Source organism: Manis javanica, chromosome 1, assembly GCF_040802235.1.
Source record: "Manis javanica isolate MJ-LG chromosome 1, MJ_LKY, whole genome shotgun sequence".
NCBI lineage: Eukaryota > Metazoa > Chordata > Mammalia > Pholidota > Manidae > Manis > Manis javanica.
This window is the reverse complement of record NC_133156.1, coordinates 213325801-213339977: the sequence shown is the minus strand read 5'-3', so window position 1 is coordinate 213339977 and position 14177 is coordinate 213325801. Positions and strand designations below refer to the sequence as shown.

Sequence of the window (14177 nt, the reverse complement as noted above, 5' to 3'; positions counted from 1 at the left end):
GAATAAACCTGATGGAACCTGTGACCACCAGGGCTGTCTTCATTTCCAGGCCAAGGGCTATACTTAGGCCTGCCTTAGAGAGCAGGAGACATCCCTCCATTTTTACCCATCAATGGTTAAAAATCCATGCTTTCATATGAGTAAAAACTCATATAGGCCTTTTGTAACTTCATAACTGGGCAATAATGAAAATCATGGGAAGTAAAACATTGAGAAGGATTTTTTAATTTGCTTTTGAATATTTATGTAGAATTTGAAACAGTAAGTTTTAACATTGTCATTTACTTTTGTCCACCATGCTATGTTTATTTTCGAAGTTCTAGTTCTAAAATGCTTCATTTTCTTAATTATAAATCCTGAATACTGGAGCATCTAAATTTCAAAATAGACGAACTTTAATGTACCAAACTGATTTACCTTAGACACCTTTACTTCAGGTGCTGTTTGCATTTAACTGTTGAAACGTGGAAGTGAACATTATTACTATTTTATATTAGACACATTTCGCAGGAACAAGCATATGAAATTCTTAACAATTTTATTCTCCACCAATACAAAAGCACTTACAAAGTTCCTGCTTTATATATGGTAGTACACTCACTGCCTTGGGGTATACAAAAATGAGAGAGCCTGTTCCTGTCTTCCAGAAATTGACAGTATGAGGCAAACTGCCATTCAGGAATAACTGAGCTCCAAGGCAAACTGGTAAACACAATACTGAAATACCAAACCATGAAAGTTTCACTTGAAGTGGGAGACGGTGGGACACTATGGAAGCAGCATGGACTTTGAGTTCTGAATGTAACTTTAGTAGGCAAAGTTATAAGGAAGAAGTTAAAATATGACCCAGCATTTCCACTCTTATATTTGATACCTGAAATGAAAATACATATCCACATAAAACTTGTACACCAGAACATTCATAGTAATGTTGTTCATAACAGCAGGAAAGTGGAAACAACCAAATGTCCATCAACTGATGAATGGTTAAATAAAATGTGGTATGTCCATATAATTGAATATTAATTGGCAATAAAAAGGAATGAGGTGCTAATCTGCTCTACAATGTGATCGAATCTTGTAACACACTAAGAGAAAAACAGATATTTTATGATTCCATCTAAATGTCCCAGAATTGGCAAATCTATAGAGACAGAAAGTAGATAGTGGTTGTCTAGAGTTGAGGGGAGAAGAGGAATATTGCTGATCAGTGCAGCGTTTCTTGTTGGGGTGACAAAAATGTTTTAGAACTTAGGTAGCAATGATTGTACAGTTCTAAATATACTAAAGGTCACTGAACTTTGTACTTTAAATGGATGAATTGAATGGCATGTGAATTATATCTCTTAAAATAAAGCTGTATTAAGGGGAATTTCAAGTAGAAACCATGGTAGAGAGCCACTGAGTGCAAAAGCCTATTCAGGTTAACGCCGAGCTGATCTGTCTGAAGGCCTATTCAGGTAACAATGAACACTGGCTGCAGAATGGTAGCCTCCAGAGGAGGTTTGCCCTGCCACCTGACTTCAGCCCATTTCAGACTTCTGGCCTTTGGAACTGTAAGAAAATCAGTGTGGGTTGTTTTAAGCCCCCAAGTTTGTGGTAATTTGTTATAACAGCTTTAGGAAACTAATAGTTCTCAATCAAATTAACCCCTAAAAAGCCACACATATTTGAGAGATTTTATAATACCTTACAATTTTAACTAGTTTTAGTTAGAGTTTAAGCCAATACACCTACCAACTGCAGTCCCTTCATCTGCGACTGTTCTGAGGAAATGTAGGACTGGGATAGGCAATAGTCACAGATATAAAATCAGACATTAGGCACTGGATTGACATTAAGATATGAAGAGTAAATACTGAAATGAAGATGTCCTCCATGCTTAGTTCTTTAGCCCTCTTTCCCCCATATAATCCCTCACATGGCAATCTCTTGGATTCAAAGTTAAGCATGCATCAGGGTTACTACTAGCTAACACACACATCACTTCTATGTATGATTCCAGTCTTTCCTTTCTCCCAAGTTCCTATCTTGCATTTCTGGCAGTCTGGTCTACATGTTCATCTGAATATGCTGGCAGCACCTCAAACTCAGCATCTTCAAATAAGAACCAGCATTTCACCTCCCAAATGTGCTCTACCTCACCATGCTGACAGATGTATGTGGCCCCACTGTCAGCTTAAATGTTCTAACTAACTAAAAACTGTACAATAGGTAAAAGTGTGAGACAAAACATTTCTCTAAAGTGTGGCTCTTTGGGGGTAGATTTGATTGAGACCTGTATTTCTTTTAATGACATCCTACCTCTGCCACTCACCTTCAAACAAACCTGAAGGCGACCTCTGGTGCTTACCTTTTCCTTAGCCCTCACATTCAGTTAGTTGTTAACTCCTCTTGGTTCTGCCACCTCCTATTGTTAAAGGCTTCTCAGCCTCTCAGCATTCTGGCCTTTCAGATTTTGCGTCTTCCTGCTCCAAACTATTCTAAACACATTGTTCCAAAGTACTGGTTGGGTCACATCCCTGCTTAAAAAACAAAACCACATGTCACTTTTGGAGGTTGGGAGGGCACCAATTCCTTCTAAGAATGAGTGAATATTCCATCTTTCCCATTCAGCTTTAGAGAAAATTTCTTATTGAACAATTGCAGATAAAGGCAAGAGGCTTGCTAGAATCTGAATATCACTATTTTACAATCTCTAATGAAATAAAGGATCCAGGCAACAATCACCAATGCTTGCTGAAACCATTAGGTGAGAAATTTATAGTAGCTAACAACACCACCAGAGCCCACCAATCAATCTTAGAGTCACTGAAAGTGGGGCAACAAGACATCATGTTCTTTATGAAGTGATGCAAAAGAAAGTATACAGCATCACCTATGGGCTATTCTTGGAAAAGTTTTATGAGCCAGGATCAAATCAAGCTTCTAGTTCTAACTAGGCACTACAGGGATACCATAAGTCAAATCGTGAAGTTAGGAAATTCTACAGGGTGTATGATCCAGTTCCTTTCTCAAATAAACAGCAAGAAGAAATTTAAAATGGCTCGATGTGATAGAGTAGAAGAGCCATCAACTAAATGCCTGTTGGATCCTGATCTAAACAAACAGCAAAATTATATTTTTGAAATGAAAACTGAATACAGACTGATTCGTATAATTAAGGAAATCTTACTCATTTTGTTGAATGACAGTGATACTGTGGTTTTGTTGAAATTTTAAACTCTTATGTTAGAGATACATTTTTAAGTATTTACAAGTGAAATGATATAATACTTGGGATTTACTTTAAAACACTCCAGCAAATGAAATTTTTGAAAAAGAAGGGAGTAGGTATGACAAGACAGGCAGAATATTGATAGTTGTTGAAACTGGGTGATGGGTACATGGAGTTTCATTATTCTATTCTCTGACTTTGTGTATGCTTTACAAAAAAACAAGAAAATAAATATAAATAATCTTGAAATGATTCAATATTCCATAATGAAAAGTTAACATGCCAGGAACCTCAAGTTATGTTGAACATTCAAGTGGAAAGTGGATGTTATGTGTTTATGTTACTAGCAAGCGTGCTGGATATGGAGTCTTCGAAAAGCTAGTATTTAGGCTTTTAAATATTTTGTCTCAAACACATATAAATGTGTGTACATATATGTGTGTATACACACACACACACACATACACACACACATCTTTGTGGACACGCAATCTGCACTGCAAAGGCCCCATGCCCAGAGTGCCCTATACTTATTTGAACTAGGGTCTCAAATTTTCATTTTGCATTGGGTCCCACAAATTATGCAGCTGACCATACACATACCAAGATACATGTACGTGTGTACACGTATATAAGCTAACTATAACATCAACAGAAAATGTTTGTGAAGTGTGTGTGTGGTGATATATATGTATTTATGCTAAACGCATGTTTACTTAGTGTAAATATGTGTGGTTAGTGATAAAAATTTCCTAGAAAGTCTGTTTCTAGTGAAGCAACTAGGTCACAATAGCTCTTTCAAAATCTCATTTTAATTGGCAAATAAGATCCCTGGCCTTTGCCCTTTCCCCCTCTGCTCTGATTAAAATGATACTTTTTATTTACTATTCCTTTGAGGCTGAGAAAAATATATACTCACAAATAAATAAAATCTTCCAAGAGATGCTGTATTTATTTCATAATAGAAATGTTAAAATGAAAGGTAAAATAAAGCTACATTCTCACTAATTTGCCATGTTTTTCTTTTGAGCATATAGCCTTTTCATTAAATCCAGATAATACTGGTTTTTAAAGATTTCTCTCCTTCCAGAAAAATTTTGAATCTACAGAAAAGCTCAAAGACTAATACAAGAAACACTTCTATCCCCTCCACCTAGATTTATCAATTGTTCACTTACCAATATTTTGCCCCATTTGCTTTCTCTCTCTCCACAGATTTTTTCTAAACATTTGAAAGTTGCAAATATCATGACACTTCACTCCTAAATATCTCTGCATGCATTGCCTAAGAATAAGACATTTTCCTGCATGACCACAATATCATTATCACACCTAAAAAGTGAACAATTATTCCATAATGTCATCTAATATGCAGTCCATATTCAAATGTTCTCAATTGTTTCATAAATGTCTTTCATAGCTATTTCCTGGGTTGTTTTATTTTTTTTTATATTCAGGATACATTTAAAACAACATGGATAGATCTAGAGGGTATTATGCTCAGTGAAATAAGCCAGGTGGAGAAAGACAAATACCAAATGACTTCACCCATTTGTGGAGGATAAAAACAAAGTGAAACAGAAGGAACAAAGAAAGCAGTAGACTCATAGACATGGGAGAAGGGACTATGGTTGGGGAGGGAGAAGGGAATTAAGGGGCACTATAATTCACAATCACAACATACGTAGGTCACTGGGATGGTAGTACAGCACAGAGAATACAATTAGTGACTCTAACATCTTACTACATTGATAGACAGTGACTGCAATACAGGGGTTGAGGTCTTGATAATATGGGTTGAATGTTGAACCAGCTTTGGGTCTGTGAAACCATCATAAGATTGTATATCAATGATACTTTAATAAAAAAATTCAGGATACAGTCAAGATTCAAGTGATGCATTTGGTCATTCTTTCTATTCTCTTTATAATTCCTGATACTTTTTGAGAAGCCTAAGTTAATTATCTTACAGAATGACTTCATTCAGGATTTTTCTAATAATTTCCTCATGGCTAAATTCCAGTTAAATGCTTGGGCAAGAAAACTAAATAGGTGATAATGTGTAATTCGTACACATCAGTAGAGGCATAAGGTTAGGCCAACCCACCTTTGGTGACACTAAATTTGATGACGTGGTTCTTGCAGTGACTATAAGATCTTTCCATTTTCTCCTTTGTAACTGATATAGCACCTCCGGGATTATATTTAAATACTTGTGAAGATCCTGTTCCTGAACACCTTTCATCCCACAGTTTTAGCATCCATTGATGGTACATAAATACTGCATAAAACACTGCATCAGGAGATGAAAACCATATCACTTTTAGTAACACTTAATAGAAATAGCCATAAATCTTTATGAAATCATATTTTTATTAATGTATCATTGATATACACTTATGAAGGTTTATATGAAAAACAATGTGGTTACTACATTCACCCATATTATAGAGTACCCCCCATATCCCATTGCAGTCACTGTCCAACAGTGCAGTAAGATGCCAGAGACACTACTTGTCTTCTCTGCTACACTGTCTTCCCTGGAACCCCCCATACCATGTGTACCAATCATAACACCCCTCAATCCCCTTCTCCCTTCCTCCCTACCTGCTCTCCCCCACCCCTCCCCTTTGGTAACTGCTAGTTCCTTCTTGGGGTCTGTGAGTCTAATGCTGTTTTGTTCCTTCAGTTTGCTTTGTTGTTATACTTCACAAATGAGGGAAATCATTGGTACTTGTCTTTCTCTGCCTGGCTTATTTCACTGAGCATAATACCCTCTAGTTCCATCCATATTGTTGTGAATGGTAGGATTTGTTATCTTCTTATGGCTGAGTAATATTCCATTGTGTATATGTACCACATCTTCTTTATCCATTTACCTACTGATGGACACTCAGGTTGCTTCCATATATTGGCTATTGTAAATAGTGTTGCGATAAACAAAGGGGTGCATATGTCTTTTTGAATCTGAGAACTTATTTTCTTTGGGTAAATTCCTAGGAGTGGAATTCCTGGGTCAAATGGTATTTCTATTTTTATTTTTTTGAGGAACAATCATTGAAATTATTTTCTTTTACTGTGATTTTTCTGCTTAGCCTAAACTTGGTTCATCTTAAAAACTGTAAAGTTACATGACAGTTTTGGAATGGTAGTTGTCTGTTATAAAGTTTAAATCAACCCTCAGGTTCTTCTAAGATGCAGCCCAATTATGTTCTGGCATTCCCTACAGCACTTCTGGGAAACAAACTAGTATATCCAATGGTTCTTTCCAGAACTCATGTCCCTTTCTCAGATTGCCCACATGGTCTCCTTTCTGCTCATCTAAATCTCTCACCTACTTGGAAGTCTCACTGGAATGTCACTTCTCAGCACCGTGCCATGATACCTCCATAGAAAGTGATCTCATCCCTCTAGACAATTTTCTGTCCTTAGCTACTGCCTTAAGGCATGGTTATCATCTCTTTAAAGTGATCATTAGAATTGATACAGGATGTATTTTTGAAAAAAAAAAAGAGATTACTATGTAGTAAACACTAGTGGACTCAACATCCAGTTTAAGAAAAAAGGTAACTGTTACCTTTGAGGTCCATTTCCCATTTCCCCAATAACATCACTCCTGTCCCTCCTCAGGGATAACCACTATCAGAACTTATTCTCTCTTATTCCCTTCCTTCCCTTTATTGTTTTAACTACATTTGATTGGATTACCAAAATCACTTCATTTAAAATGTTCTGGAACTTTATATGAATGCAATCATTCTGTATGTATTTTCTGTAACCTGCGGTGTTTTCTTAACATTATGTTCCTGAAAGATGTATTGTGTTATGGCACTTAGCTGTAATTCATTTATTTTCACTGCTATATAGTATTCCAAAGGGTGAATATAATACAGTCTATGTACCCATTCTTCCTGTGATAGACATTAGCATTGTTTCCTGTTTCTTGGCTGTTTTAAACAGGTTTTCCATGAACATTCTTGTAGACATGTATGTAAGATCAGAATTGATGGCTTTGAGGGTACATAGACCTTCAATGTTACTTAGACAATCAACACCAGATTATTTTCCAAAGTGGTTGTATATCACTTATTTTTTTATGGATACTGTATTTCTTGACTGACTTGTTGAGGAGCTATTTAGGATAGGGAAAGATCTTATATTTGTGACCTAGAAACAATGAATGTGTGATCAACATCTATTAACTGATTAATTCATTAATTGACATAAAAAAGAAAATTTGAGGGATTCCCCCCCCCATCTTCTTAATAAGGAGATGATCCAGGAAAAAGTCAAATTTAAGAAGGTTTTGAAGTAAAAAAAAAAAAATGCAAACCTTTCTGTAAATTTAGTAAAAAATTAAGAGCAAAATTAAAATAGAAGATAAACACCATTGATATTCCCTAAAAGACTTTGAACAATTACAGAAAAATCAAATATCAGAAGCAGGATACGTTTATAGAAGCCCTCTAATATGTGTTTAATTTCTTTTTCCCAGTAACACTCTTCCACTCCTCCAAAGTCTTCAGAATTTTAGATGCATTAGGTCGTTTCTTGGGGTCGGATGAGAGTAATTTTTGTAGAAGAATTTTCTGTAATGATAAGTAAGAGTCAATACAAAGAAATAAAGCAAAACAAATAAAATGTTGGTTATTTTCAAGTGCTTACTTCTTTATAATCATATACATCTGGGAAGACACCATTCCTTAAATCATTAAAAACCTGAAAAATAAAACATATATTCATTAGGAAATTATTCACTTAGGAGAAAAAATAAACTTAGGAAGCACTAAAAGTTGGAGATGCCCCAAATCTAGGATAATACCAGGTCTTTGGAAAATCTCTTTAGCCAAGAAGCAGGCAGGATACCCCTTCCCCACCCACCCCCTCCAATAACCATCCTTAACATTACAACACATACTGAAGTGTTAAGAGCATCATATGCATTATCTCCCTTCATCCTTTGTGGAACCCTGAGATAGGCATTTTCATTATCCCTGCTTGGGAGAGAAGAAGGCTGTGATTCCAGCCAAGTTCCCCGTACTGAGCTTCAGACTAGGCTATCCAGTTGCCTAATGCCTTCAGTTCCTCCACAAGTCCATATTCTTGCCTTAATTTAGCCCCAACATGTTTTTCCAGTGCCATTAACCACCACTTCCTTGTAACTTACATACTCCAAAAATAAAGGATACTGCCTACTGTTCCCACAGTCTGCACACTCTCCTCTCCAGGCTGGAATTTCTATTTTGGATTATTAGAAACCAACCAATCCTTCAGAGCCCTGCTGAAATGCCTCCATGAAATCTAAATCCTACAGCTCTCTTAGCTGCTTCCATAAGCCTTCACACCTTCTCCCAAAACATTTATAGCATTCTCTTACATTATCTTCTAGATTATGAGCTACTTGAGAACAAGACTTAATCATTTTTATAACATTGCAGCACTTCACACAGTCTTATACAAAGTGGGAAATCAGAATTTTACTGTCTCAAATAGGAAGAAACAGCAACAGTTTGATGAGATGTATGCAACTTCCAAAGACAAAGTTTCTGATCCTTAACAAAGTTTTGGTTGCCCCAATTTGAAAGAGGTAAAATCTACATTTCATCGGCAGTCAACACTAATATGTTCAAGCCTATCCTTTCATTAGGACGATAACTATACGTAGTGTCATCTAGAGATGACAGCTAATAATTTTTGTTGCTATATTCTTTCTGGGGGATTATCTACCTTGTATGTTTCCAATACAGTGGTACATATGTGAAGTAGTTCTGCAAGAATTAGTCCCAAAGCAAAGAGGTCCACTTCATTTCCATATTCTTGTGAAGAAATCTATAAAGGGACCAAAATATATCCACATTTGTTATTCACCTTCTGATATATAAACATTCATACCTTCTGAAGCCAAAAAAGTTATTTGACCAAAATAGCTTGTATTGTATAATTATGTACGTTAGCAAGATCTGTGCAGTCTGACTGCCCAGGTTCAAATCTCTATCCCACTATAGTTAAATCACCTGTGTAAATTAGCCATCAATGTGGCAATAATCCCAAAAAATGGGGATAACAACAGTTTCAACCTTAGAGTTTGTGCAGTTAAATGAGATGCAGCAGGTGAAGCGGTTAAAATAGTCCCCAGGAAATGACTCACATGCAAATGTTCATAGAAGATTTATTCATAATATTCTATAACTGGAAGCAATCCAGGTGTCCATCAACAGGAGAATGGATTAAGAAATTATAATATATTCACACAGTGGAATAGTACTCAGCAATAAAATGGAATAATCTAATGGCACAAGCAACAATGAGAGTTTCTCCACAGACATTACTTTGCATGAAATAATCAAATGCAAAAGAGTACATAAAGTATGATTCCATTCATATGATGCTCAAAAACAGGGAAAACTCATCTACAGTGATAGAGACCAGGGCCCTGGTTGCCTCTGAGCAGTGGGGAGGAGGGACTGACTGCAAAGGGCCTGATGGAATTTTCTTGGGTAAGGAAATGTTCTACATTTTGATAGGTTTGTGCTTTTGCCAAAACTATAAATGTACATTTAAGATATGTGGATTTTATGATGTACAAATTATCCTCAATAAAAGTTTTTGCAATGTAAAAATCACTGAGAAGATTAAAAGTATAATGATGAAGGACTTTTTAGAAAACAGTCTTAGGGTGACAATATAGGATATTGGAGATATTTAATAAAGGGGGAATTATAAGGGAGCCATTTGCCTCCTGTCTTCTACCTGAAGACTCCACAAAATACTTAAATGATATTTTTATGCCAAATGATCCCCAAAGGGGAGAGATCAGTTCCCTCTCCTTTCTAGACTCTCAAACCATCAAAAAGATTAAAAATAGACAATAAGCAATCAACAAAAACTCTATCAGAGTATTGAATCAATATAAGACAAACACAAATCAACAGCTCTCCAACCATATTCATAACAGCAATATTCATGATACCCAAAAGGTAGATGCAACCCGAGGATCCACAAATGGATGAATAGATCAATAAAATGTGATATTAGCCATACAATGGAATATTACTCAGTCTTAAAAAGGAAGTTGACACATGCTACAACATGGATAAACATTATGCTGAGTGAAATAAGCCAGTCACAAAAGGACAAATACTGTATGATTCTACTTATATGAGACACCTTTTTTTTTTACCATGCAAGAAAACCTTTATTGAACATTTTGAACAGCTATTGAGAAATGAGCTGAGCTATTCAGCTATTTCTGAAACTGGTAATTCCTAAACTTAAATTGGGGCAAATGGCTAAGAGTGCAGAGTAATGCCATCACTGGGCCCTAAGAATGCAAGACTGAAAAATTAACAGCCATCCCTCAGGTGCTTAGAGACAGAAAGTGGAAGGGTGGTTGCCAGAGGAGAATGGGGAGCTGTTCAATGGGTCCAGAGTTTCAGTTTTGCAAGAGTTCTGTTAATGGATGGTGGACATAGTAGTCCAACAACATGAATGTACATAATGCCACTGAACTGTACACTTAAAAATGATTAAGATGGTAAATTTCATGTGTATTTTACCACAATCAAAAGTAAGTATATTTTAAAATCAAATGCCTCACTAATAACCAATTAGATACAAGGAATCTCATTTTAATAGCAAAACACATGTATTAGTATAAAGCTTGTAAAGTCTCATTTTAATAGCAAACACTTGTACAGTAATCAGGGAAAAGCCTTAAAAAATGAACAATCTTCATAAAGGAAAATATTATACAAACTTCCTTGAAGAGCAAAGTAAAAGAAAAAATGTATTATTGCTCCCGATAGTACACTGGTCTCTCAGCGAGAGCATGATGCTTCCCAACCTTTTTACCTAGAGCCGGGCTGTGCAGTTTGCTCTGGGGAATGATGTTTAGTGATGTATGCTACTGTTGAGCAGTCTGTTAAAGCCATCACATGGTATAGCCATTGCTTTCTGCTATGAGGACAGCAAAGATCCAGACAGGGCTCTTCCTTCAGACTAGGTTCTGGGATGAAGGAGACAATGGAGCAAAACTACTGCCAGACTGCAAGCCAACACTCATGTGAACAAGAAATAAGCCTTTAGCACTTTCTGCGCCACTATAAAATCAGAGGTTATTTGTTACCATAGCATAGCTGGCTAAAGCTAACTAATGGAGGACTTGAATAAATGGGAGAAACACGAATTTCTTGGAGAAGTCTCAAATAAATACATAAAGATGTCAATAGCCCTCAGTGGAATCCTTAAATTTAATACAATTCCTATTAAAAACCTCAAAGCCAATTATGGAACATGACAAGCTGACTCTATAGTTTATTTAGAATAGTAAATGTGAACACGGGGAACATTTTAAAATTGAATGGGAGGTCTTGCTGTCCAGATATTAAAACATATATTGTAATACTATAATAATTAAAATAGTATGATATTAAGGAGGAAATGACAAAAATAAATTACACAGGATAGAGTCCAGAAACAGATCCATGAATGCGTGGGAATTTCATGTACGATAAGATAGCCTTTTTTATTGTGGTAAAATATACATACATAAAATTTACCATTTTAATCATTTTTATTCTCACAATCCAGTGGCATTTAAGTAACCTCACCATGTTATGTAACCATCACCACTATGTATCTCCAGAACTTTCTCTTCATCTCAAACAGAATTTGTACCCCTTACACAAAAACTTCCCATTCTTCCCTCCCTTTGGCCTGGGTAACTTCTACTTTTTTGTCTCTATGAATTTTCCTTAAAACAACAGCCTAAATGGTGAATTTTTTGATACATAGTGGTGGGGCCATTTTTTATCCACACGAGGTAAATCAAGTCACATCCCTTCCATGCATATATACCAAAATTAATTCAAGTTAGTCTGAGGTATTATTAAAAACACAAAATATTTTTATCATCCTGTAGTCAAAAAGGCCTGAAAAATAAAACTGAGAAACCCAATAGCCATAAAGAAAATTCTAATAAATGTGACCCCTTGAAAGCTTCTATGCTACCTTACAAAGAAATAACAATTTACAATCAAGGAGAAATTTTCATTGAAAGTTAACAGATACAGAATTGATATAAAAATATATAATGATTCCTTACAAATAAATTAGAAAAAAATAATGTAAATGAGAAAAATGAGGAAAGAGCATGAAAAGAGACTTTGCAGAAAAATTGTGAGTAAATGCATGTGAAGACTGCCTACCTTGCTAAAAACCTGGAAATTGCAAATTATAACAACAAGCTATTCCTCATTCCAAAAATGTAGTCTGATAGCACCCTAGTCTGATTGAGACAGAGGAAGCAGCATTCTCCTATGCTCTAGCAGGAGAGCATAGTAGAATCAGATTTTTTAGATGACAACTTCACAGTATTTATCAAGTTTGAAATGCACCTGTCATTCTACTCAATAATTTCACTTCAAGGAATCTATCATAGATTACCATGGGAATCATTGTTTTTAGACTCAAAGATAAGGAGGAAGACATATAACATGTTTGTAAATGTAAAAAGCTGGAAACAACCTAAATCAATGCCCATCCATAAGGAAACAAATTATGACACAGCTATACTTTGGTATACAATACAGCTGTTAACAAGGATGTGCTAGATCTATTTGTACTGATAATGGAGAGATACAATATATTGTTGAGTGGAAAAAAAATCAAGTTCCAAAGTAACATTATAGTATCCTTGTGAAAATGTATATATATTTTTATGCAAAAAACTGTGTATATATACATTTGTGTTTGTATATTTTTATAACTCAGAAAAAAGGATAATAAACTCTATGAGAAGAGTAAGAATAGAAAGGAAGGTTAAGGGGGCCTTTTTCATTTTTATTCTATGTATTCTGTGCTGTTTTAATTTATAACAGGTGTCTATGGTTTTTCTAATTAAAAAACATGAAAGAAGTAGAAAATATATAGACAGAAAGGAAGGGGACCTCACCTGTTCTGGGCTCATGTATCGAACAGTTCCCTTATTACCCGTCCGCATTCCATCACTCTTCTGGAATGTTACAAGTCCAAAGTCTCCAATCTTTATTTGATTTTTATCTACTAAAAATATGTTACCCGGCTACAGAAAACAAAAACAATATTTAATTTATAAGTACCAATTTGATGGATGGTTATCACATATCCAAATCATATGCAGCAACAGCTACCATTATATTTACTTGTAATGCATTTACCCTTACACAGGTAGCCCAAATCAGGAAATTTAATATCAAAGATCTTTAAGATGCCAGCTGAGGAAGTAAAGACTTTGTTGTCAGCAGAGAAAGCTTGGGGCATAGCTGCCTTCAAATGTCTCAAGAGCTGTTAAGTGGAAAGTGGATTCACTCTGTATGGTCCCAGTGGATGGATCCAGGACTAGACGGTGGAAATGACCAAATATTTGCTTTAACACATCCTAATATATTAATAGGGTGGTCCAAAGAATGGGAGTTCCAGAGTCCCCTGTCCTAGGAAGTATTCAAGATAGAGCTGGACACCCAATGGGTATCAATGTTGGAAATATGAGTACAGGATTTGATGCAGATCTTAAGACACCCTTAAGATCTCTTCTAATTTTAAATTTCTCAGATGGGTCTCTTCCCATTAATGCTGCAGGATACCCGGTGCAGAATTTCTCCTGGGGTCTTTCTTTTTTTTTTTCTAATTTTCTTATTAAGGTATTATTGCTATACACTCTTATGAAGGTTTCACATGAAAAAACAATGTGATTAGTACATTCACCATATTATCGAGGCCCCCACCATACCCCAATGCAGTCACTGTCCATCAGTGTAGTAAGATGCCACAGGGTCACTACTTGTCTTCTCTGTGCTATACTGTCTTCCCCATGATCTCCCCACAGCATGTGTGCCAATCATAATACCCCTCAATCCCCTTCTCCCTCCCTCCCCACCTGCCCTCCCACACCCCTCTCCTTTGGTAACTGCTAGTCCCTTCT

General features: G+C 35.9%; 2 protein-coding genes across 3 annotated transcripts in view; both read right to left on the bottom strand.

Annotated features, from left to right (window-relative positions):
• The window catches only part of HEATR5B (HEAT repeat containing 5B), a 108923-nt gene extending 106430 nt beyond the window's left edge, over positions 1 to 2493 (bottom strand). The window contains exon 1 of the mRNA XM_073214312.1: positions 2354 to 2493. The gene's annotated coding sequence lies outside the window, so the exon portion shown is untranslated. The remainder of the gene's footprint in view (positions 1 to 2353) is intronic.
• Positions 203 to 14177, bottom strand: part of EIF2AK2 (eukaryotic translation initiation factor 2 alpha kinase 2) — a 36680-nt gene continuing 22705 nt past the window's right edge. For both annotated transcript variants that reach the window (XM_037009369.2, XM_037009368.2), the window contains exons 13-16: positions 13170 to 13298; positions 8945 to 9046; positions 7883 to 7936; positions 203 to 7806 (exon numbers count right to left, since the gene is read on the bottom strand). In XM_037009369.2, the coding sequence (XP_036865264.1) occupies positions 7684 to 7806; positions 7883 to 7936; positions 8945 to 9046; positions 13170 to 13298 (408 nt within the window). In that variant the 3' untranslated portion in view covers positions 203 to 7683. The remainder of the gene's footprint in view (positions 7807 to 7882; positions 7937 to 8944; positions 9047 to 13169; positions 13299 to 14177) is intronic.